This window comes from Globicephala melas, chromosome 12, assembly GCF_963455315.2.
Source record: "Globicephala melas chromosome 12, mGloMel1.2, whole genome shotgun sequence".
Taxonomy (NCBI): domain Eukaryota; kingdom Metazoa; phylum Chordata; class Mammalia; order Artiodactyla; family Delphinidae; genus Globicephala; species Globicephala melas.
This window is the reverse complement of record NC_083325.1, coordinates 8,273,173-8,300,150: the sequence shown is the minus strand read 5'-3', so window position 1 is coordinate 8,300,150 and position 26,978 is coordinate 8,273,173. Positions and strand designations below refer to the sequence as shown.

At 42.8% G+C, this 26,978-nt stretch overlaps 1 protein-coding gene across 5 annotated transcripts in view; it reads right to left on the bottom strand.

Annotated features, from left to right (window-relative positions):
- CRACDL (CRACD like) overlaps positions 1-26,978 on the bottom strand; it is a 122,034-nt gene that overhangs the window by 40,239 nt on the left and 54,817 nt on the right. For all 5 annotated transcript variants that reach the window (XM_030838863.2, XM_060309581.1, XM_060309582.1 and 2 more), the window contains one exon: positions 5,140-5,219. In XM_030838863.2, the coding sequence (XP_030694723.2) occupies positions 5,140-5,209 (70 nt within the window). In that variant the 5' untranslated portion in view covers positions 5,210-5,219. Of the gene's footprint in view, positions 1-5,139; positions 5,220-26,978 lie in introns of those variants that run through there.

Here is a 26,978-nt window from a genome sequence, read left to right as displayed (position 1 = left end):
TTATATTTGGTTTATGTTCATGCCCCCCTTGGGAAGTTTACATGATCGTGCCTTAATGTGGAGAATTTCTTAGGATTACTCTACAGTTGGAGTACCTATATGACCTTAGGTGGAGCAGATTCCTGCCCAAAAGGAAATGAGTTCTACAGCCAAGTTTTCTTAACTTACAGTGGGAGTTTCCTTACCTTTATAATCTCAAAACGTTTATGTTGTTAACTGATTGGTCTCAAAGAGAGCTTATTATTTGGAAAGCCTCTTCAGAGTTTTTTGCATCTGCCAGGACACCATCTGGCCTTTGCCTAGTTGACAAATAGATATGCACCCCTGAAGGTCTGCACAAACACGCAGCCTCACGATCCTTTACAGTCAAAGAGGCTCCTTCGGGATTAAAGCAAGTGGCTACCAACACCCAGAGTACAGCCGCTGAACACTTGTTTGATTTGCCATAATTAGTTGGCCATCCACTGGAGGCCCGTTTGTGTTATATCTGTTAGGCTGCTAGCCTTTTTCATTCAATTTCTTTAATGGTTATAGGAACTATTTGGGTTTTCTATTTCTTGAATTTGTTTTATTGTTTCATTTTTCTAGAAATTTGTCTTTATTTCCCACATTTTCAAATGCACTGGCATATAGTTGTTAATATCCTCTTATTATCTTAGCGTCTGTACTATCTATAATAAAGCCCCCTTTTCTCAGCCCTGCTATTATCTGTCCCTCCTTTTTTCCTGGATCAATTACACAAGAGGTTTGTCAATTTCCTTTGCCTTAAATAAAGTTTGGCTTTGTTCATTCTCTCTACTGAATGTTTATTTTTTTATTGGACTAATTTCTGGTCTAGTTTTTCCTTCCTTCCTCCTACTTTCTTCAGGTTTACTTTGCTATCTTTTTAAACTTCTTGAGATGAATACTTGGCTAATCAATTTTTAGGCTTTCTGTTTTTATAATACACACATTTAAGGCAATGCATTTCCTTCTAAATCTGTTTTAGCTGCATCTACATGTTTTTTCTTCTTTTTAAAAATATTTGTTTCTTTATTTATTTGGCTGTACCAGGACTTAGTTGTGGCACACTGGATCTTCCTTGCAGCACACTGGGCTCCTAGTTGTGGCATGCGGGATCTTTTTTTTTTTTTTTTTAGTTGCGGCTATCGGAATTCTAAGTTGCAGCACGCATGGGGGATCTAGTTCCTTGACCAGGGATCGAACCCAGGCCCCCTGCATTGGGAGTGTGGAGTCTTAACCACTGGACCCCCAGGGAAGTCCCTGCATCTACATGTTTTGATATATAGTTTCCTTACTATTTGCTTGAAAATATTTTCAAATTTTCATTATAATACCTTTTTGGACCTATAGGTTATTTAGAAAAGTATGTCAATATCCAAGCACTTGGGGATTTTATTATCTTTGTTATTGAGTTCTAGCTTAATTGCGCTGTGGCCAGAGAACATACCCTGCATGATTTGAATCCGTTCGAATTTGTTGAGACTTGCTTTATGGCTTACCATATATTTGTAAATGTTCCTAGAGCACTTGAATTAATGTATTTTCTTCAATGTTCTATACACATCGATTAGGACAGGCCTTTTTCTTTTTAATTGTGTTGTCCAAGTACTTTGTCTTTAATTTTTAATACATCTGTCCTATCAATTAGGTGTATTAAAAATAACCCACTCTGATTGTAGATTTATCGTTATTTAGCTGTCAATTTCTACTCCATAAATTTTGACATCATGTTGATAAATGCCAAAGAAAGGTAAAATTAATATCTTCCTGGGGAAGTGAACCTACTGTGAAATGACCCTCTTTATTTTTAGGAATGCTTTTTGCCTTAAATTTTATTTTGATTGCTATTGATACAGCTATGCCAGCTTCCCCTGGCCCAGTGTTGCAAGGTTCCTTTTTTTCTATCCCTTTTACCTTCAACTTTTCTGAATCCTTATATTTAAGAGATATAGAGTTTTAGAAAGCCAATTTGAGCTTTACACTTCTAACTGGAACAATTAACGTAACTAGCTACTGACCCTTATTCTAATTACTGATATGTTAATAAAAACAAGTCTACCATCTCTGTGGTTTTTTTTTTTTTTTTCTGTAGTTTTTCTTAATCTCCTTTCTTGCTGAAAGGAGATTAACTCCTTTTAAAGTCAGACTAACTGACTTTAAAAAATTATTCCATTATCTTCCCACTTCTAGTTTGTAAACTTTGCCTTTTACCTCTGTTCTTTCACGGGTTACCCTAGAAATTATACCCCACATTCTATTAAGGGACAAAACAAGAAAGTTAGAATACTTTAATCCTATGTTTATGCCCTATTGTTTTCATTCTGATCTTTAAAAACCCAAAAGATATTATTCCATGTTCATTTAGATGTGTTTGCTTGTTTCTCATTTTCTTTGCTTATCATTCCTTCCTGTGTCCAAATCCTCCATCAGGATGATTTTCCTTCCACCCGAAGGGAGATTCCTTTAGAATCTGAGGGTCTCCTGGTGACAAACTCAGTTTTTGTTTACCTGAAAATGCCCTTATTTCTCCTTCATTCCTAAAATATCGTATCCGTAGGTTTAACATTCTAGGTTGGCAGTTATTTTTTCTAAGTTATGCTTTCAGTAATATTAAGACATTATTTCACTGTGTTGTGGCTTCTGTCGTGTGGTCAGGAAGTCAGTTTTTTGTTCCTTCGAAGGTAATCTTTTTTCCTCAGACTAATTTTAAGATTTTTTCATTTTTGTCTTTGGTTTTCTACATTTTCATTCGATGTGGATTTCCTTTTATTGATCCTTTTTGGGATTCATTCAGTTTCTTAAATCTGTGGACTGGAGCGCCTTTTGTGTTTTTTTTTTTTAAGTCAATTCCAGAAAATTCTCAGCTATTCTCTCCTCTCCTGAGACTGTGCTCAAATGCATGTTACACCCTTTCACTTATCTCTATGCTTCCTGTTCTCTTTCTGTATCTTCCTTCTTTTTACCACTCTGTGATACATTCTGTATACTTTCTTGTGCTCTCTCTCGAGCTGATATAATCTGCTATTAAACTCATCCACTTAATTTTTAATTGTAATAGTTTTACTTATTTCTAAAAAATCCACTTGATTGTTTTTCAAATCTGGTACCTCATTTAAAAGTTGTTTTAAAAATTACATCAGTAAAATTGACTCTTTTTGGTGTATACAGAGTTGAATAACCACCACCAAAATCAAGATACATCATCATTGTGCTGTCTTTTGTAGTCAAACCCTTCCCCTACCTTTAACCCCTGGAGAGCACTGATATCGTCTCTGTTCTTATAGTTTTGCCTTTTCCAGAATGTCATATAGAGTGATTCAGACAGTATGTATCCTCTTGATTCTGGCTTTTTTTCACTTACCACCATGCATTAGAGATTCATCCATGTTGTTACCTCAATCAATAGCTTGTTCCTTATTATTGCTGAGTACTGTTCCATTGTATAGATAGAAACAAAGTGGTAAACAAAATGAAAATTGTTATAGGTTTTTGTGTAAACATAAGGTTTCACTTCTCTTAGGTAAATACCTAGGAGTGGGATTGGTGGCTCATAGACTAAGTGTGTATTTAATTTTATAAGAAACTGCTAAAATACTTTCCAAAGTGGCTGTACCATTTGCATTTTCATCAGCCATATATGAGAGTTCCAGTTGCTCTGCATCCTCACCAGCATTTGTTTCTGTTTTTGTTCTGCCATTCTAATAGGTGTATAGCGGTATCTCGGTGTAGTTTTAATTTGCATTAACTAATGACTATCGGTGTTGAGCACTTTTTCATGTGCTTTTTTGCCATCTGTGTATCTTCTTAAGTAAAGAATCTTTAAAAACCTTTTGACTATTTTTAATTGGGTTGTTAGTTTTCTTACTGTCGAATTTTGAGTGTTCTTGTCAAATGTGATTTACAAATATTTTCTCCCAGTCTGTGATTTGACTTCTCATTTTCTTAACAGTGTCTCTTACAGAGCGAAAGTTTTAAATTTTGATAAAGTCCAATTTATCGACTTTTTCTTTTAGGGACTGAGTTGTCATATCTATGAACTCTTATCTAATCCTTGGTCATAAATATTTTCTCCTATATTTTCTTTTAAAGCATTTATAGTATTACATTTATGACTATGATATATTTTAAATTAATTTTTCTATACTCATTTGAGTTCAAATAAACTTTGAACTCTCAAAGTTCATTTTTTTACATATGAATGTCCAATTGCTTTAGCACCATTTGTTGAAAGACAATTACCAGCGTATCTACTGAAATGTGACAGAGGAAAAGTAGTCCTAATATGGAATAATAATATATAATAATATATTATGTAATATATGAAATAAAGTCTGTAATGAAATTAGTATCTGAAGCTAAGAGATAAGCGCTAGGATTTAATATTATTGGAAGCTGTTCCCCTGAACTACCTCAAAGACAATCACTATTAGCACTTTGACTTAAAACAAGGGAGAGAGACGGAGAACTCTGTCACCAAAATAAGGTGAGTAAAAATGGCTGATACGGGAAAAGGCACATGTGGGGAGATTAACGTTTTCTAATGTCAGTTTTACAACTCTATACAGACATACAGAGCAATCTATGGATAACAGTAAACCAATCGCATAACTGGGTAACTCTTGGAATGTGTTATGAGATGATGATTGATGCGTTTGGAATTTAGCTCAGTAGAAAGTGCAATAAAGGTCTCCTGAAGGAGGGTAAAAGCCATAAAAGAGGACTCAAAGGCTCTCTCTTGATATCATTATTTCTTCTGGATGATTAGACCATCCAATACTCTGCCCGACGTCCCACTGAAACTTTTGCATGTTCCTGGATGGTAAATGATTCCATTGCATCTCACTTCCTTTGCTTTCGAGTCAACCAAACTTTGGGACATGTTCACCTCCAGGAAGGAGGAAAATGAGTAATCCACCCCCACCCCCGCTGCCGTGTCTGACAGAGAAGCCAAGGAGCACTGCCCCCGGGTGGCCGCCAACCGTCTGGACGTGCTCTCCAGCCACATGTGTCTGAACACACTGTGAACTGAACCCACACTCCACGTAGAGAACCTAAAGCCCTGGCTCTAGCAGCCCCTCTCTCAGCCCTACAACGCAACAAGGGCTCCACCCAGCACAGGGGAAGTAAGGGCCTTACCTGTGCTGTCCTCCCCAAGGCCTTCCGCGGCCTCCCGAAGCTTAATGTCCATCACCCTCGTGGAAATCATGTCCAGCTCACTAAAATCAGATAGAAAGTCATGTTAGAGGAGCAAGTCTAACAGAAGTTATCAGTGACTGAAATGGTGGTGACTGCCTCTTGCCCATGTCCCTGGCAAAGACAGATTCCAGGTCAGTAGAGGCCAAAAACATGTCCAAGATTAGTAACCACATCAGCATTTATCTAATCACTGACCAGAGCCATTTAATGGAAAATGCTTCACCGATTTACACAATGCAGATTTCATTCCTTTCTTTGAAAAAAAAATTTCAGAAATTAGGTTTTTCTCTTGTTCACTGTAGAAAGTTTGGAAGGTAGAATGAAAATCACCCATTATCCCACCAACCAAGAATGACTAACTATGGAACGTTTTAATGTATTTCCTTCCAATATCTTTTATGCAAATATTTATGTGCACAAGCACACATGCACTATATTATTAGTAAGACTGAGTTCCTGATTTTCTTATCCCACATCAGTAAAATTCTTGATGTTATTGTAATGGCTACATAATGTTTTGATGTTATGCTGTACCATCACTTATTTATATTGTTTCTTTTTTGAACTTTTTATGAAAAATTTCAAACAGATATAAAAGTACAGAGAATGTATAATGAATTTAAAACATGGGGACTCTTGTTCATTTTTACCCCTTCTCCACTCCCCGCTAACTAGGTTATTTCAAAGCGAATCATTCCACATACCAGTATCATTTCATCCATAGGGACTTGCCTTCTCCCCAGATTAAAAATTTCTGACTCTTCATGGAAATCAAATAAATGATTGCTGGTCAGTATTCCTGCTACAGAGTGTTGAGCTGCGTCCCTGCTTTCCACAACTGACTTTTAAACAGCACATTCTATCCCACACAGACTAACTCCTCATTTACTTGGAAGGCTATTCCTTATTGGCAATTACTATGAATTCTCGTACTTTAAAAGGGAGCTAAAATATTTAATTAACCAATTAACATTTACCACTTGCACACAGTACATATGGGAAATGATGGGAAAAATTTTTTAAAAAATTAACAGAGGAAAGAAGATGCAGGTCTTTGCTAGAGCTGGGTCTAATATTTAGGTCTCCTTTAATATTAATGTCAAATATTAATGTCAAACTGCCCCATCCCTGACCAGCCAATTCCTTAAAAGGGGAACAAAGCTTCATTAGCCTTGCTTCTTGATTTTGATATAATTTGGCTTTACAAAAATGTTGGATCAACAGAATGAAGGAGAAAAACACCACACACACAAATCATCTCAACTGATGCAGAAAAACCATCTGACAAAATTCAACACCCTTTTGTGATAAAAAAAAAAAAGCGCTCAAAAACCTAGAAATAGAGAAAAACTACCTCAGCATAATAAAAGCCATATATAAAAAGTCCACAGCTAACATCATACTCAACACTGAAAAACCTAAAGTTTTTCCTCTAAGATCAGGAACAAGACACTCTCACCACATCTATTCAACACAGCACTGAAGTTCTAGCCAGAGCACATAGGCAAGGAAAATAAATAAAGGGCATCTAAGTTGAAAAGGAGGAAGTAAAATGATCTCTGTTCACATGTGACATGATCTCACATGTAGAAAATCCTAAAGATCCCTGCCACACTGCACACACACAGAACTGTTGGAACAAATGAATTCAGCAAAGTTGCAGAACACAAAATGAACACACACTCATCTGTTGTTTCTATAAACTAACAGTGAACAATCCCAAAAGGAAATTAAGAAAATAATTCCATTTACAATAGCATCAAAAAGAATAAAGCACTAAGGAATAAATTTAACCAAAGAGACAAAAGACTTATATCCTGCAAACTAGAAAATGTTGATGAAAGATTGAAAATAATGCCAATAAATGGAAAGACATCCCGCGTTCATAGATTGAAAGACTTCTTGTTGTTATGACGTCGTCCATACTACCCAAAGCAATCCACAGATTTAATGCAATCTTTATCAGAATCCCTGATCCCACAGTATCCTGCCGCTTGATGTTACTATAGGGGATGGGGCGGCTACCAGAGGATTTGAGGGAAGAGGCAGTAGAGAAGGAGCAATGCAAGGAGCAAGGAGAGTAAAAGTGGTCAGATTTGGTTAAGAGTCACCAACTACCACCCTGGATACCATCTTCTATGGTTGCCGCTGAGCTAGAAAGTACAAGTGCTTGAGGTTTCTATCGCTTGAATTTGGAGTTAACAGCTGCAATTACTTATCAAGCATGCAGCATATCATCTGATTGTCTCATTTCATCTCCAAGAACTCTAAGTATTCCCATTTTGGAAATGAGAACATGTATTATGTATCAGGTAAGTTTATTAACTGGCCCAAAGTAGTGAGGCAGAGACACCAACCTATATACCCATACTGACCGCATATGCAGGGTGGGCAGGCACTTAGGAGGCCTGGGGATACAGCGATGGATGAGACCAACTTGGTCCCTGCCTCTTGCACGTGCTGACCCAGTGCAGTGGAGCATGCGGAGCTGTCCCCAGAGGGGCTTAAGGGAAGCTGGGAAATCCAGAGGACACCAATCTCCCACGGAAATGGCTCTGCCTGCCAAGCAGCCCCTGTCCAGCATCAGGCCAGGCTCAGAGGCTGAAGGAGCCCCAGGAGACCATCCATGGGGTCTGACAGGGCATCTTAGTCAGCAGGGGGTGGGGGTGGGTTGAGGCTGCCATGATTCATCAGCTAACACTCCTAAGAAACCATGAGGTTACCCTCAAAATGTCCACTTCTGCACAGTTTACAAAATGTTCCTTGCCAGGAAGTGCTGAGAACATGCAAGTGTATGTGAGCGTGTGCACAGCCTCGGAGGTGGGTGTACAGGAGGGCGCCCATCCCGCTGAGTGTGGAGTAGACCCCGGAGCTCAGAAACGCTTCTCCCTGGATTGAACCATGTGGCTGTGATAAAGCCCTGTGCACAGGGCAGAGGGCTCAGGAGCAGGTGGGAGGGTGAGCGGGAGACACCAGAGGATGGCCCGGTCCTCACCTTGCTGGAAGGTACGTGCTCGGCGGGGGCCCAGGAGCAGAAAGCAGCAGAGAGGCCGAGGCTGCTGATGAACTCGCGCTCAGAGGCAAAAGCCACCCCCAGACCAAGGGACGACAAGTCAGCCTCGCCCCACGTGGGAGGTTTGAAAGCCTGCTCACGCTTGAGGTTCCAAACAGCTTCTTACTCATAGGAGTGCAGTATGATGCGGAGGAAACGGGAAAGACTTGGAAGGGAGGCAGTGCTGGAGCTGAAGCCGCATCCCATCATGTACTAGGGCGGAGCCTCTGTTTCCTGGTTTACAAAATGGGGGCAGTTAACACTTTAACGAAATGGGACTGAGAACACAGCACATACAAGCACCCGCTGAGAAGAGCTGTCGCTTTCTGCATCTCGTTTCTCACCATGGGCTCACGCCTCTGCACGATTGCAGACAAGAACACACATCACCGGCAGGCCCTACATGCTGTCTCACGTAGGCACAGTCTCCTTGGGCAAACGGCTCGCTTTGGAGCCACCAGTATCAAAGATGAAGACACCTGGGCTCCTAGATGACCCCTGACCTTCGCAAGGCTCCGCAGCCCGACGGACCATGAATGAAACTGTTGCCAAGGAACTGACAGAAATATATTCCAGGCCCCGGAGGAACGCCCTCCACCTGGGACTGCGGGCTGTGCGGATGGAGGACCGTCCCCTGCACTCGAATGCTCCAGGTGCAAACACGCCGCAGCTGTTACAAGGGAACGTCTTCTCTGTTGAGCCCAATAACTTGCCCTGCTGAATACATGTTCCCCAACCCGAGCAAAATTGAAGAAAAAGCCAGAAGGAGACCCATAATTAGGAAGGCAATGTGGCAAATAACCAGTATCTCCCAGCACCCCTTCTGCTTCTCGCTGTAACTCAAAGTTCAAGTCAAGTGGCCCCAATGTCCCCTCAACCAGCTTCTGCCCTCCACCATCCCACCCCGTTGCTCTGACAGCTCAAGTCCAAGTACAGGAAAACTGGTTCTTTAAACCTGGACCTGAGGGGGCCTCTTCAGGGGTTCTAGTTAACTCAAAAGGGTGCTGAGCCTCCAGACCCCTCTGCACAGCACTCATCAGTGTGCATCTGGGCGCCTAACAGGATTCAGGGGCGTTCTGGATCCAAAGAAGGATCCTTGTGAGGGCTGCCCCACTGCCTCTCTCTGAACCCTAATTCACCAGAGGCTTCTCCCCAGCTTCCAGCAGAATTCCATCATTAGTTGCAGCTTATACTGAAAAATTCTACAGAAGTTTATTCACGTGAAGAATGAGAACAGATTTTAATATGGTATTTTAAAGGTACCCATCCATTACACTTATTTACACAATGCAAAGCAAAAGATCTGTATCCTGATTACATACCTCTGAGCCCATAATTGTATACAAAAACCTTAGTGTCCAGCCCTACAGACCCACTCATTCCACACCACCCTCCAGGCCCTGTTTGCATCTCTGTGGTATTCTGTCTCAGCCCCTGTACCTGTCTTCACAATGCTCACCACAGCTGTCAACAGAAACTTGTTTGTTAGGTGTCTGCCGACCACTCCCCTCACTTCCAAGGCTGTGAGCTTCTATGCCTGTCACATCCATTGCTCTCTTACCAGCAGTAAACAATCCAAAAATGAAGTTAAGAAAACAATTCCATTTACAATAGCATACAAAAATAAACTACTCAGGAATAAATTTAACCAAGGAGGCAGAATACTTGTACTCTGAAAACTACAAAACATTGTTGAAAGAAATTAAAGAAGACATAAATAAGTGGAAAGCTATCCTGTGTTCACAGATCAGAAACTGAATATGTTTAACACAGCAATACTCCCCAAACTGATACACAGATTCAATGCATTCCCTTATCAAAATCCCAGATGGCTTTTTGCAGAAATTGACAAGTTGATCTGAAATTTCGTATGGAAATACGAAGGGCCCAAAACAATCTTGAAAGAGAAAAACAAAGATGGAGGACTCGCATTTCGCAGTTTCAAAACTGACTACAAGTCCACAGCAATCAAGAATGCGTGGTAGGGCTTCCCTGGTGGCGCAGTGGCTGAGAGTCCGCCTGCCGATGCAGGGGATGCGGGTTTGTCCCCCGGTCCGGGAAGATCCCGCATGCCGCGGAGCGGCTGGGCCCGTGAGCCATGGCCGCTGAGCCTGCGCGTCCGGAGACTGTGCTCCGCAACAGGAGAGGCCACAACAGGGAGAGGCCCACGTACCGCAAAAAAAAAAAAAAAAAAATGCATGGTACTGGCACAGAGATATACATACAGATTAACAGAATTCAGGGTCCAGAAATAAAATATATTCATGGCCAAAAGATTTTCAACATGGGTGCCAAGACAATTCAATGTGGGAAGAATCAGTCTTTTCAACAAATGCTGGAACAACTGGACATTCACATCCAAAACATAATTTGTACTCCTACCTCACGCTATACATAAAAATTACCTCACTGTGAATCATAGACTTAAATGTAAGCGCTAAACCTAGAAAACTCTTTGAAGAAAACATTAGAATAAATTTGTGATCTTGGGTTAGGCAATGATTACTCATATGCAACACCAAAAGGGAAGACAGATAAGCTGGACTTTATCAAATGTATAAACTTCTTGTTTCAAATCTAATCTATCAAGAAAGCGTAAAGGCAGCTCACAGACTGGGAAAAATATTTGCAAATCATATATCTGCAATATAGGGATTTGTACCCAGAATATATAAATAATTCTTATAACTCAACAATAAAAGACATCCATTTTAAAATAGATGAAGGATTTAAACAGATACTTGTACAAGAAAGGCAAACAAATGGCCAATAAGCATATGAGAAGATGTTCAACATAATTAATCATCAGGAAACTGCAAAGCCAAACCAAAGTGAGATACTACTTCACACTCACTAGAATGGCTCTAATCAGAGAGATAGACAGTCACAAGTGTTTCCAAGGACATGGAGCAATTGGAACGCTAATTCATTGCTGATGGGAATGCAAAATGTTATAGCCACTTTGGAAAACAGTTCCTAAAAAAAAAACCCACAAAACATAAAGATACCATACAGTCTGACAATTCCATTCCTACGTGTTTACCCTAGAGAAATAAACACATATGTCCGTGGAAGATTCTAGGGAAACAGTGGAGTAGGAGGCACCAGGAATCTGCCTCCCACTTAGAAAACAACCACACTGGCAGAATCTGTTTAAGGTAACTATTTTGGAGTCCATTTAAGGCTTGCAACTTCCCCTGGAAGGTTGGTATGGAAATTGCAGTTAATTTCAGTCAATTTCAGCTCTTAGCTCAACAGCGTCTACTCACCCCCACTCCCTACCCCCCTGACAGGCAGCCACGAATCTGTTCCTGGAGCAGCTTGCACACAGCTTGAAGGAACCATGGTGGGCAAAAAGGACCCTGCTCTCCAAATACTGGGGATCTGTGCTGTGATTAATGCTTATGACGACAGAGTTGCAGACGAAGAGGTGGGCGGCCACTATTGCCGCACCTCCCCTTACTGTTGCAAGCCCCTCCCCTTCTAGCTGCACTAACTTCCAGGAGCTTTAAAGGCCTGGGCTGGTGCTTCATGTCTCCTCCCCCACTTCAGTTTTCTCTCTTCCCCTTTTGGGAGCCAGACATTAAGTACTGGGGCATTCAAAAGCAAACTGTATGTATGAGGACAAATGAGAAAGTTACTGTATATGCCCAGGGAAAGGCACAGGCTTAGAAAAGATCTGAGAAGACCGTAAGATTACAGTTTAGGCTGATCCTTGGCACAAACATAAAGCCCTGCAAACCCAGAGGAAGGGGGAGAATCCGATTTCCACGGTTACCACATTATTAGATTCAAATGTCCAGTTTTGAATCTGAAAAAGATCTGGTGGCAAATCTACTAGACAAAGACTTTAAAACAACTCTCTTAAAGATGCTCAGAGAACTAAAGATGCAGAGAAAATGAAGCAAATAATGTATGAACAAATAGAAATATGAATAAAAAGATAGAAAACCTTAAAAGGAAGCAAAAAAAAATCTGGAGCTAAAAATAATAATAATAACTGAAATGAAAGATTCACTAGAGGGTTTCAAAGGCAGATTTCAGCTGGTAGAAGAAAAAATCAGAAATCTTGAAGATAGGACATGGATAAAGTGAACAGAGCATAAGGGACGTGTAAGACACCATCAATTGGATCAAAATACACTGTAGGAGTCCCAGAAGGAGGAGAGGGGAGAAAGGGGCAGAGAGAATATTTGAAAACTTAATGTCCCCAAACTTCCCAAATTTGATGAAAGACATGAATGTAACATCTAAGGAGCTCAATGAATTGAGATACGTTATAATCAAACTGTTGAAAGCCAAAGATAAAGAATCTTGCAAGCAGCAAGAGAGAAGCAAATCATCACACACAAGGAATCCTCAATAAGATTATCAACAGGTTTCTCATCAGAAACTCTGGAGGGTAGAAGGCAGGAGGCCAGTCTATTCAAAGTGCTAAAAGGAAAAAAAATAAGTCAACCGAGAACCCTGGACATGGCAAAGCCATCTTTCAAAAGTAAGGGAGAAATTAAGACATTTCCAGATAAATAAAAGCTGAGGGAGTTTGTTACCACTACACCTGCCCTGTGAGAAATGTTCAAGGGAGTCCTGCAGGTTGGAATGAAAGGGAACTAGACAGTAACTTTACACCATATTTTAAAAATGGATAAAGAATATGTGGTATGTATACAGAATGGAATACTTCTCAGCCATAAAAAAGAATGAAACTTTGCCATTTGCAGCAACATGGATGGACCTGGAGGGTATTACGCTAAGTGAAATAAGTCAGACAGAGAAAGACAAATATTGTATGATACCACTTATATGTGGAATCTAAAAATACAACAAACTAGTGAATATAACAAAAAAGAAGCAGACTCATAGATGCAGAGAACAAATGAGTGGTTACCAGTGCAGAAGGGGGGAGGGGCAATATGGGGGTAAGGGATTAAGAGGCACAAGCTATTGGGTATAAAATAAGCTACCAGGATATATTGTACAACACAGGGAATATAGCCAATATTTTATCATCAATGGAGTGTAAACTTTAAAAATTGTGAACCACTATATTGTACACCTGTAACATAATATTAAAAATCAACTATACTTCAATTAAAAAAAAAACTAACTTAAACAAGCTCAGTAAAGGTAAATACATGGGCAATTATAAAAGCTAGTACAGTTACCCTTGAACAACATGGGTGTGAATTGCCCAAGTCCACTTAAATGTGAATTTTTTCAATAAGTATGTACTACAGTACTACACCATCCATGGCCGGTTGAATCCCTGGATGCAGAGCCACAGATAGGAAGGGCCAAGTGTAAAGTTAGACTTGGATTCTGGACTGCGTGGAGGGTTGGTGTCCCTAACACCAACATTGTTCAAGGGTCAACTGTATTACTGTAACAATGGTTTGTGACTCCACTTTTTGTTTTCTACACAATTTAAGAGACTAATACATTTTTTGTTTGTTTGTTTTTTTTGTGGTACGCGGGCCTCTCACTGCCGTGGCCTCTCCCATTGCGGAGCACAGGCTCCGGACGCACAGGCTCAGTGGCCATGGCTCACGGGCCCAGCCGCTCCGCGGCACGTGGGATCCTCCCAGACCGGGGCACGAACCCACGCCCCCTGCATCGGCAGGCGCACTCCCAAACACTGCGCCACCAGGGGAGCCCTAAGAGACTAATACATTTTTAAAAAGCAATTCATCTCCAGCTCTAAGGTCCTGCCATCCCCGGAAAAGAGTTAATAAAGCCACTGGAGTACCCATCCATGCTAAAAAAAAAAAAAAGCAATTAGTTGTCTAAGAGCTAGTATGACTGTAACTTTGGTTTGTAACTTCACATTTTATTTGCTACCTAATTTAAGAGGTTACTGTATTTTTTCAAATTATTAATTTATGTTTCTGCACACACAATGTTTAAAGATGTTATTTAGTGGCATCAACAACTGAAAGCAAGAGGAACAGAGATGTAGAGGAGCAGAGGTTCTGTGTGTCATGGAAGCTAAGCTGGTATAAATCCAAATTAGAGTGTTATAACTTTAGGATGTTAAATGTAATCCCTATGGTAACCACAAAGAAAATTGCTGTAGAACACACACAGAAGGAAATGAGAAAGGAACTTAAAAGTTTCACTACAAAAAAAATCAACTAAACACAAGAGAGGACAGTAATGCAGGAAATGAAGGATAAAAAATCTATAAGGCATAGAGAAAACAAATAGCAAAATGACAGAAGCAAGTCTCTCTTTATAAGTTGTAAAAAGGAAGGAAATTCTGTACTCTGCTACCACGTGGATGAACCTTGAAGACGTTATGCTAAGCAAAATAAACCAGTTGCAAAAAGACAAATGCTGAATGATTCCACTACTTATCTAGAGGAGTCAAAATCATAGAGACAGAAAGCAGAATGGAGGTTGCCAGGGGCTGGGGGGAAGGTGGAAGGAGGGGTAGTTTAATGAGTACAGAGTTTCTGTTCTGCAAGATGAAAAGAGTTCTGGAGATGGATGGTGGTGACGGCTGCACAGGATGGATGTACTTAATACCACTGAACTTATACCCTTTAAGATGGTTAAGATGTTAAATTTTATGTCATGTGTATTTTACAACAATAAAAAAATGGGGAAAAACGCACACAGAAACGTATACACCAATGTTCAGCATTATTTATAATAATCAGAAAGTAGAAATAGTCCAACAATTGATGAATACATTTAAAATGTGGTACATACATAGGATGGAATATTATTCAGTCGTGAAAAGGAATGATGCGCTGATACATGCTACAGTATGGATTAACCTTGAACACATTATGCTAAGTGAAAGAAGCCAGACACAAAAGGCCACATACTGAACGATTCCATGTCTATAAAACACCCAGAATAGGCAAGTCCATCGAGAAAGACAAACAGATTCCTGTTCACCTACGACTGGGGAGTAGAGTGCTGGGGGAGGGAGGCAGAAAGGGAAGTGACAGCTAATGGGCACAAGGTTTCTTTGGGGGAGATGAGTATGTTCTAAAATTAGATTATGTTCATAGTTGCACAACTCTGTAAATATACTAAAACCTATTGACTGCACACTCCTAACAGGTGAACTTTCCGGTAGGTAAATTATATGCCAATAAAGCTGCTGGAAAAAAGCGTTACCAGAAAAAAAGGTGAAATAAAGACACCTTTGGAAAAGAAGACATGATACAATGTGTTGCCAGCAATCCCACAGTAAAGCAGATATTAAGGGAAGGAGGATATGATCTCAGATGGAAGCCTGGAGGAATGGCAGTATATGTGAGTAAATCTAAACGTGGATGCGACTAGCAGGTTGTCTGGATCTCAACCAGACGCCCTGTACACAACTGGCAGGAATGTGCCTGCCCTGCTCTCCCTGACCCACAGGCTTCACTTCCTTCCAGCCCAGGACCTTTACAGACATTGCTCCCTCATCTTGAATGCTCTTCCCTGTTCTTACACTCCACTTCCTTCTATCAACTCTCACTCAGCCCTCAGGTACCAGCTTCACTTCCACATCCCCCCAGGGGTCTGATCTGAGGAGCCTGCACCTCCCACAATGCACAGTGAGAAGCCCTGAACCTTTTGTTCACAGTGCTCACCAGTTTTCATCACACCTCTGTTTGCAGGATTCTGTGATTTGGTTCCCCTTTCTGGATTTAAGCCTGCTTACCTTCCCTATACCTTTAACTAACTTTTCCTTTTCTTGGGGAAAAAGACGAAAATAAACTGGGACTTGACTATTGTTCTCTAGTGAGTCACACCAGGATCTGCCTGTACCTTTTTTTAGAAAAATAAGTTTCACATTACTGAGGCAACGGAATGTGTAAGGCTTGCAAAGTTCCTGTGAGAAATCTCTGCTTGAAAATTGTGCCAGCTTTACTGCCTCATGATAGATACTTTTATCCTCAAGAGCAGAAGGCTTGACCTCTGCTCCCACCCCAAGGTGGCAGGGGCATTGGCAGGGGACCTCTCCACGGTCATGTCTCCTCGAGGGTGCCAGGGGACCTCCTGCCCTTCAGAGTAGACACCTCGATGTTTCTGTGCAAAACCTGCTCCGTCCACTGTCGGGAAGGGTAGATCCACTCTGACATAGGGGAGAAAAGAAAGCAAAGAAGCCACCCAGAAATAAACCCACACACCTACAGTCAATTAAACTATAACAAAGGAGGCAAGAATATACAATGGGGGAAAGACAGTCTCTCTCTTCAGCAAGTGGTGTTGGGAAAGCTGAACAGCTGCATGTAAATCAATGCAGTTAGAACACACCCTCACACCATACAAAAAAATAAACTCAAAATGGCTTAAAGACTTAAATACAAGACATGACACCATAAAACTCCTAGAAGAGAACATAGGCAAAATATTCTCTGACATAAACCGTACCAATGTTTTCTTAGGTCGGTCTCCAAGGCAACAGAAATAAGAGCAAAGATAAACAAATGGAACCTAATCAAACTTATAAGCTTTTGCACAGCAAAGGAAACCATAAACAAAACGAAAAGACAACCTACGTACTGGGATAAAATATTTGCAAATGATGCAACCAACAAGGGCGTAAGTTCTAAAATATACAAACAGCTCATACAACTCAATAACAGCAACAACAACAAAACAACCCAATCTAAAAATAGGCAGAAGACCTAAATAGACATTTCTCCAAAGAAGACACACAGGTGGCCAATAAGTACAAGAAAAGATGCTCAGCATCGCTAATTACTAGAGAAATGCAAATCAAAACTACAATGAGGTACCATCTCACACCGGTCAGAATGGACATCATTACAAAGTCTACAAATAACAAATGCTGGAGAGGATGTGGAGAAAAGGGAACCCTCTTGCACTGCTGGTGGGAATGTAAATTGGTGCAGCCACTGTGGAAAACAGTATGGAGGTTCCTTAAAAACCTAAAATTAGAGTTACCATATGATCCAGCAATCCCACTCCTGGGCATAAATCTGGAGAAAACTATACTTTGAAAAGATACATGTACCCCAGTGTTCATAGCAGCACTATTTATAATAGCCACGACAGGGAAGCAACCTAAGTGTCCACCAACAGATGAATGAATAAAGAAGATGTGGTGTATATATATATACAATGGATATTCCTCAGACATAAAAAATGAAATAATGCCATTTGCAGCAACATGGATGGACCCAGAGATTATCATACTAAGTGAAGTAAGTCAGAAAGAGAAAGACAAATACCATATATCACTTATATGTGCAAATGAACTTATTTATGAAACAGAAACAGACTCACAGACATAGGAAACAAACTTATGGTTACCAAAGGGGAAAGGGGGTGGGGGAGGGATAAATTAGGAGTTTGGGATTAGCAGATACAAACTACTATAAATAAAATAAACAAAGAGGTCCTACTGTATAGCACAGGGAACTATATTCAATATCCTATAATAAATCATAATGGAAAAGAATATGAAAAAGTATATACATATATATATATATAAAAAACTGAATCACTTTGTTGTACACCAGAAACTAACAAAACATTGTAAATCAACTATACTTCAATTTTTTAAAAAGTAGCAAGGAAATCGGATGAGTGAAGGGCTGAAAGCCGAGAACTCAGACACTGAGTCACAGTGCTCGGAGGACAGCAGGAGGGAAACAAAGGAACTTACTGGGCGGTCAGTTTCCTATCGACCTATAATTGATTATCTTATTAAAATACTAAAATTTGGCTTGGCCTAGAGAAGTCAGTCATCCCCTATCTGGCTAAGGATGTAAAACTTGAAGACTAACTCCTTGAGAATAGGGACCATGTACCAGCATGGTACTGCCACACAGGAGGTCCTTAATAAAGATTGTTAAATGAATGAATGAGTGAGTGAATGAACCAGAAGCATTTATAACACTTGTTAGAAAGGATTCACCTCCTGATAAAAATGACACAGCATCAACTACCCAATCACTGTTCCCAAGACCACATAGTACTCCAATGTCTTGAGGAGAGACGTCCTTCTAAATCCATGACTTAGCTAAACAATGTCACATTTCTTTAGCCTGAGTTCTTCTTGTCCATTGTCCCCCTTTAGACATCAGGTGCTCTATAACCATGCAGAGCCTTTGGGAGTCAAGGAATATGGATGCAGAGGACGTCTCTGCTCCAGGTGCCTTGCTCCCATCCTCCGGCTTCCCTTCGGCCACAGCTGGGCAGGGACAGTTGGGGCACCCAAAGAGAACAAGGCGGTGGACCACAACTGGCTGGGCTGTTTCTTTGCAGAGAAACAGCAGAGCTTCATTCAAACAAACTTAATCATCCGCAAGACAAACGGCACAGTTTATAAGCATATAAATAATATCTTATGTAAGATAAACTACACCACTTTTTGAAACTTATGTAACAGTTGATTTTGTGGTAGTTAGAGTCCTTGTGAATGGACACATTGATAAGTTACTCAGCTGGGAATGCATATAGCTGGCCAATGCAGCATATACCTATATACCATGTATACATGTATACACACACACAGGAACCTGTGTTCACGTATGCAGCCTACGTCTACATGAATGCTCCTCAACAAAGCTCATGTCTCAGACTGTGATTCATGACAGCTTTCACAGGAGTTACCTGTTTTCACTCACCTAGAAATGAATGTTTTCATATGAGATTTCAAAAACGTTAGTTTAGACATTTTCAGGTTATTAGAATAAAACAAATCTATTAGCGACATTCACAAAACCATCATTTCAAAAACAGGTAAGCATAAGAGCTTCAAACTTTGCAACCTCAGAAACTGCATTTGCATAATTCCTGGGAAAATACATTCTAACGCTGGAGTGTCTTGCCAAGATGCCATCTAACTTGGAAACGTTCAGTCTCAGAGTTAGAGCTGTAAGTTGTGCTGACCGATGCCCACACGGGACGAATGGACCCAGAGCCCAGGGCTCAGGGAAGCTTTATGAAGGCTGGTCTGTTTTTAACTTCATGAGTTTATTTACGTAATAATTTCCCCCTTTTTAAGCATTTTTACCAAAAATAATGACACGAAGAAAGTTCTTAAGGCTAAATTTATCTAAGATGTTCCATATGTGATTGGCATTTCTGCAGCACAGCAGATGCAGAATTAAGGTTTTGCTTTGTGGTTTTTTTTCTTTTTAATTAGGAAGTCATGCTCCAAAGTCTATTAATGAGGAGACATCACACCACCACTCTATTCTGGTCCATTCAAAATAGGCAGCATCACTTTTGCAAATATGTTCCTATGAAAGGGTTTCCTCTTCAAGGAATTCATGGAAAAGACTCTGACAAGTACAGGTTTCTGGTAACTGACTATACTGCTGAACTGAATGAATAGGCATTTTCAGAACTCTAATGGAAAACTGACGAACTCATAAAAGTGCTAACAAAAGATCAAGATGAAAAAAAATTAATTACATGGGACTGAGTGAACTGATGAGGATGATTATAATTTTTGTGACTTTCTGTTTGAATAAAAAAAAGAAATCCCACAAGGACTCAGAGGCAAAAAATATACAAATCAATTTTCACTGCAAAGTAAAGGAGCTGTTACACTGGAGGATTACTGGGCTGAATGTCAATATTATGACATAGTATGAGTGTGCTTCGTGTTTGGTAATTGCAGTCATTGTTGCTTTTGTTGTGGTCATCCATTTACAATGCTTGGTGTCAGTCTATTTATCTCTTGTAAAAATAAAATACAGTGTGTGCATGTGAAAAAATAACAAAAAACAAAATAGGCAGCATCAGACACTGAGGCTGAATAATTACAAGTAAAATGATTTTTATGAAACAATAACAATGATGGTAACGTCCGTGCACAGGGCTTTACACAGTACAAAGGCCCATGTTCCCGAGGACTCCTCTGGTTGTTGGGTTCCTGTCCCTAGGTAGCAAAAAAGGAAGTGAGGCTTGGCGGGTGGACAGTCTGTCCAGGTCCCCCAGCATCCCCACACCACCAGATGTCTGCTGCCAAAGGTGCAACATCCGTTTCCCAAGACGGTCCACCCAGCCCAGGTGATGGGCAGATGTGACCATCACTTGGATGAGCAGAGGCTGTCATACTGGAATTTTCCACTTGGTATATGAGACGTGCAATTTGTTTGCTTATACTTGCAAATGCATTTCAACCACATCAGAGGTCTACTTCCCTCTGTACTATCATGACTGAAGCAAAATGCACCGAGGGCCAAACATTTTCAAAGCACGAGGTCACCTGCAGCAGGGGGTGGTGGCTCTGAAGGTCCACTGGCCTCTGCTCCAAAGGAACTCGGGCAGGTCACTGCCCTCAGCAAATCTGTCAGTTAAGAACAAGCCCTTTGGCGTTATGTGAAGTGAAATACGTCAGAGAGAGAAAGACAAACGCTGTATGATCACTTAGATGTAGAGTCTAAAAACTACAACAAACTAGTGAACATAACAGAAGCAGACTCACAGATAATAGAGAACAAATGAGTGGTTACCAGTGGGGAGAGGGAAGGGGGAGGGGAAATATAGGGGGAGGGGAGTAAGAGGTACAAACTATTAGGTATAAAACAAGCTACAAGGATATACTGTACAACACGGGGAATACAGCCAATATTTTACAATAACTATAAATGGAGTATAACCTTGAAAAATTGTGAATCACTATACTGTACAGCTGTAACTTCTATAATATTGTACAGCAATTATATTTCAATTAAAACATAAATTAAAAGAACAAGCCCTTTGGTGCTGATCTTTAGCTACAGGAATAATTCTTTTTTTTTTAACAGTGAAAAGCATACAAATTTATTTATGTTTTACATGGCACAGGAGCCTTTATAAGGAAGTGAAGATCCAAAGAAATGATTAAGCCTGAGTGTTTTTATTCTAGGTTTGATGAAGAGTAGAAAGTTGTGGGAAAAAATGATAGGAGACATAAAGGATATGAGCTAAGGATAGTAAACTGGGTGAAACAGCAAGCCTGTGCTTTCAGGTTCCTCTCAGTATCCCCCCATCTTTGGAGATAAGGATGCTCCTTTCCTCCAAGTATCAGGTGGACACCTCTCACATGAGAGTCTTATGACCAGCTACAGGGTAGAAAGGGAAGCGAGCCCTTCCTATACCTGCCATTTCTCAGATTCCTTCAACTTAAAATAATTATTCTGTCAAAGTGGCATATTTTGGGGTGACATATCCTGATTCCCTTTACTTTCTTTTTTTTTTTAACATCTTTATTGGAGTATAACTGCTTTACAATGGTGTGTTAGTTTCTGCTTTGTAACAAAGTGAATCAGCTGTACCTATACATATATCCCCACATCCCCTCCCTCTTGCGTCTCCCTCTCACCCTCCCTATCCCACCCCTCTAGGTGGTCACAAAGCACCGAGCTGATCTCCCTGTGCTATGGGGCTGCTTCCCACTAGCTATCGATTTTACATTTGGTAGTGTATATATCACTCTCTCACTTCGTCCCAGTGAGCTACAGGAATAATTCTAATGGTCTTTCACTTTGTCCTCCGCTGTCTACTCTCCACCCGAAGTACACAGACTGTGCCATGTGGATCCAACTTACAGGCATGGGCTGTTCAGAGGAAAATGCTCTGTCTCCCAGCCCTCTGCCCCTCTCCTTCTCCCTTCCTTTCACTCCCCACCCTCTCACCTAAGCCCTCTGCTCCCTGTGTCCCTCTCTTTCAATATATGCATGTGTCACAAAGAAAATAAAGAAAATCATTATTTTGTCCCGGAATTCACGCAATTCAAGGAACTATATAATATACATAATGATGTCTGTAAGGAAAAAGGTCATACACGACAACAGATGCTGAAAGTCAATTCTTGGACCCCAGGGGCTGGGGGTCGTGGCCGGGCCTCCCCCCGCTCCGCCCCTCCGCCTCCCCCCACCACCACCACCTCTCGGCTCTCAGAGGCCCACCTGGGCTCAGGCTTGAGGCACTGGTAAAAGGCAGCCATCTTCGTGAACGTGGAGGGGGCCTCCGGCACTTTCATCCTCTGGGAGAACAGAGGGCCTTCCCTGTCTTCCCCAAAGGGGCTTGGGGCCCTCGGGACACCCCTGGGTGCTGATCAAGAGCTTCGTCCCCGTCTCCGGAGCAGCACCCCCGGGCCCCGAGGGCTTTGGCCAACTCCTGCGGCCCCGCGGGTCCCCCGGCAGGTGTGCAGCCAGGGCAGTGGACGCTCAGACACACACGCACTTCCTCCTTCCCTCCAAACACGTGGACGCCCAGGGTGGGGCCGGAGCCGCCACCCGCCTCCCTCTGAGCGGAGTCGCTGCCCAACTGCTGAGGGTGGAAAGTGACAAGCCCGGGCTCCGTCTTCCTGCGCTCCCAGCAGAGGCGGGCAAAGGGCACTGATTGCCCCATGCATCCGAGCAAGGGCTCAGGGCCCCCGGGGCACATCCACCCCTGCACGTGTGTTCCCTTGCGCTGGCTTTCTCCTTATTCCTTCTTCAAGTGCCAGCATGTTGCCGCGGGTCCTGGATGTGTTTTGTGAACTGCCTTCCTGGGACCTTCCAAAGGCTCCTCCTTTCAGTCAGGCACCTGCTCAGCAGCTCGCTGTGGCAAGGACAGAGTTCCAGCACTCCCTGCTGGAGACCACACCTGGCAGGTGTGCAGACCACGCCCCCCGCCGGAGAGAAATCACCAGGGGCAGCCCACAAAAAGCCGCCTCCCTGGTGACTGGCAGCTGCCACTTCAAAATAATAGACTCCTGCCGTCCAGCATCGCAACTCCACCTGAGTTCGTCCAAGGTCTAAAGGCTGCTAACCTGCACAGTCAGCAGTTTCCAGGCAACGTCTGGAGGGTTGACAGAAGGCTCTGGATGACAAGCATGAGTCTGTATTACTAAAACCAAGGAGCAGCAGGCAGCCAGGGTGACTCCTGGAGATGGTTCTTAGAAACCATCTTAGAAAAAGTCCTAGCTTCCTCTTCTGTTTTCCAAAATGCATCCATATATATAAAGTTCTGGTCAAATGGTTTATAATTTAAATAATAAAGCATAACCAGTGTATTTGATGGTGAACAAAGAAAGCAGTGAGTTTACTGAACTTGGAAAATGACCCCTGAGTGCTTTTTGACGGCAGCCTACATCCACTTGCCCTTGTATGCTTTAGAGTCTAAATATTTGCTGCCTGAATGCTGCTAACAGAACAGCCTTCTCCGGGGAGAAAGACAACGGGCCAGCAGGGGGTTCCCATCTCCCGTGAGGCGATCCAGGGGCAGAGTGGACCACTGTAGGTTCAGGGACGGGCCTCAGCCTCGGGGCGGATGTCTCTAAAGAGTGGTCCCAGCCAGCACTCCTCTCTCCCCAGAGGCCAAATCCAACAGACCCACAGCTGCAACTCACCCCACCAGAGGCCGGCTCAGCAGCCAGCGGCGTTGAACTTGGAGCCACCCTGCCACTCGCTACGGCCGGCTCTGCTCTGGGCCTGGACAGCACTCCCTGCCAGTCCAGGGCGGTGCCCAGCACAAGACAACACCCTTCAGACTGACACAACACCACAAGGGGATGCGGCGTCGCATCTTGGGGTCACACTGAAGGCCCCAGGGACCGAGAGGGACCCTGAAGACCAGGGAGGGCCCTGCCACCACCCGCTCATGCACACATGCCTTCTCACCGTCCCTCTACCACGTCCCAGCGTGCTCCCCACGGCACACCGTTCGCACGTCTTAAATCTCTGCTCAATGTTAAGAAAAAATTTCAGGAATGTCCTCTCTTTGATGCTTTCTTTGCCCTTCTTTGCCATGCTGAAGCCATACATCCCTCAGGACATGGGAGAACCAAACGAAAAGGCCAGTAACCCCCCTGGTGCATTCCTATTACAACGCAATTTATCAACTGCAACAGAAAATCTTTTCTGAAAGAAAATCAAAAGGCTTCGCGATAGGACCTCCTCAGGCCTTTGGTCTCGTTTTATTCAGAGGGAAGAGAATGAAGCAGGTACCAGGTCCACGATGGTCTATATTCTCTCTCACTCAGTGCTCACAACCAGCTCTGAATTAAATGGCACATCTCCTTTCTGCAGGTAAGAAAACAGAGGATCAGAGAAGTTAAGCCAACGGTCCAAGATCACTGAGCCGGCGTAAGTGGAAAATCTGACGCTCAAATCAAGGCCTGTACCTCGCCAGCTGTGAGCTCCTCCCCACGAGGGCAGCTGCCTACTAAGAAGCCCTGGTCAAGATTTCAGGTGACGAGTCACGTTAGATATTCTCTGGGCTGGAATCTGGTAGCAAGCATCAAAGGCCTTCAAAACCCTTGCTGACCTGGTAACTGTGCTCTGGGAAGTTGTCTTCAGGAGATCATCAAGTATCCCCTGAGAACAGCCCCCTGGAAACACTCTAAAGGCTCATCGGTAGGAGACAGAAACAGGACACTGGCTATGGTGTTGGGACACGTCACGAGGTCACTAAAAACCCTGTAACATGAAAATATTGATTGACAAGGGAGAATGCCCATGATACCTTGCAAGGGGAACGAGTAGGCTACGACAGTACTTCTAAAGGGAATACGCACCCCAGGATCTGAAGAGCTTGCTAAACACAGATTCTGCCTCAGTAAGTCTGGGGTGGGGCCTGAGATTCTGGTATTTCGAACAAGCTTCTGGATGACACCAGTGATGTCGCCCATAGACCCTCCTCTGATGATCACCATGCTATGAATGGCGTGTGCATGAAACCCATCGTTACTTTTTTTTACAAGCGTCTTAATGCATAAAAGGAATTCAGGAAGGGCCGCAAAAGGATGTGATCTACAGTTATTTCTACATCCCAGAATTAGGTGTATTTTAAACTTCTTCTCTGCGCTTTTCTATGTTTTGCAAATTTTCTGATGGAACATGTATTTTGCTGATAATTAGGAGACGCTCCAATAGTTTCTTTTAAATACCAAGCCGCATGTGGTAAACAGGCTGGGATTTAAGTTCCTGTTCCTCTCTAAGGCTCAGTTTCCTAACCTGGTAAACCTGAGGAGTGGCTGGGCTGCTGCCCCGGCGCAGATTCCAAGTGTAAGTTTCTGCCCTGCTCTGGCCACACGGCAGGATCTCAGCAGTGTCAGGACCCACCCTCTCCACTGCTGGAAATGAGAGCTTGAGTCTTTGACAAGCAGTTTCTGTCATTTTTCCAAGGTACTTTCACATTTGCTCCCCCGTTCGTCTGCACACCATTTCCTTGACTACGAGCTGGAGGAGGAATGATCGCTGTAAAGCTTAACAAACACCGACCTGCAAGGAAGGCGAGCAACTTGCCCAGGGTCAGCGCCGGCCGCCTACAGGGGGCTTCGGTGCCAGGACGCAGCATCCCCCGTGGCTCCACTACCTCTGACGACCCTCTCACACCCCCATTCCAACACCCCACCCTACACACGCGGGACCAGCCCGCTGTGCTCTGGCCCCGGGCCAGAACGGTCCCCTGTGCTGAAAGCGCCTGGGTGGAGCAGGGATGCAGAACAGGGTCTCCGTCGGGAATCAAAGCGGGGAGACCCCACACCTCATGCCACTTGGCCCATCCGTGCCTCTGCAAGCGGCCCTTCCTGCTCACTCCTGGGATTTCAAAAACATCACGGTGTGCTTTTTCCCCTGTAACATTCTGATCTGCTTAAACAGCCCTAGAAGAGATGGGCTCACTAGCGATGAATTCTTTCCAGCTGCAAAGGCAATCAAACCAAACCATTAGGCCCCCGGAGCCCAAGGGAGCACTTCAGCTACTTAGAGTGGCTACTTACAAGGGTCAGGAATGAGTGAGACAACTTTAGGTCTTCTCTCTGCTGTGTGTTGTTCAGAGTTAACCTTTGCAAGTGGCACCTGTCACCTATGTGGCCTTTACTTGCTTAGTAGCCCAAAGAGACATTATAAAGAGCACAACGGCCATCGTGAGTTATATTGATATTTAACCAACCCCCCTCCCCGCCCCCCAAAATGGAAAGAACAGCCATAGGTCAAACTGCCACACTGACAGTTTTTCACAGTTCTTCCCAGTTAAACGCAACTCTACGGAAACACAAAAAAGACAAAAACATAGAAGGGCAGCCCCCTAGCTGGGAGTCAGCAGGAATTCTGCATATACTGCTGGGCAGAAGTCTCTCCACCTCCGGCCACATGGGGCCAGCCACCCTCCCAACTCAAGGGATGCAAGGAAGTCACCGGGTGTGAGAAGGCAGGTCCCTGCTGTCTGTGATGGAGGGAAGAGGGGAAGGTCCCAGCTGGCAGGGAGGCAGCAGAAGAGAGGGTAGTAAAGCTGGGAGAGTGAGCCGGTGGGCATCAGGCAGAACTGTGCTGGAGAACCACGCGGCCTGAGGACTAACACACAGACACACATGATTCAACACGGGGCATCAGGGATCACTGGGCAGTAACATGCTGCAACTGAGGACAGAAATAAAAGGTGCCACACAGAGCCAGTGTCTGCATTCATAAAACAATCAAACAGTGGAAGAGCGAAGAACAAAGCTGCCTCCATACTGGATCTGTTTCTTTTATTTTAACCTCTGTATTCTATTGCTTTTGCTACAAGAATGTTGCCTATAGCCTGAAATATACAGGACAGCCCATTCTCGAGGCTCTGACCTTTAAAGGTATAGCACTTTTCCATTCATATAGAGACAATAAGTTGCAGAACAGAGAATACCATTTGTCTTGTTGAAGGTTTACAGGAACGTCCTGACCTGACCTCTGTGAAAAGATGCAAGAACAAAGGATGCTGACACCAAGAAGTCTGCAACTACCAGCTGCACTCCCTCCCCTTTTAGTATAAAAGAAGCCTGAATTCTAACTCGGGG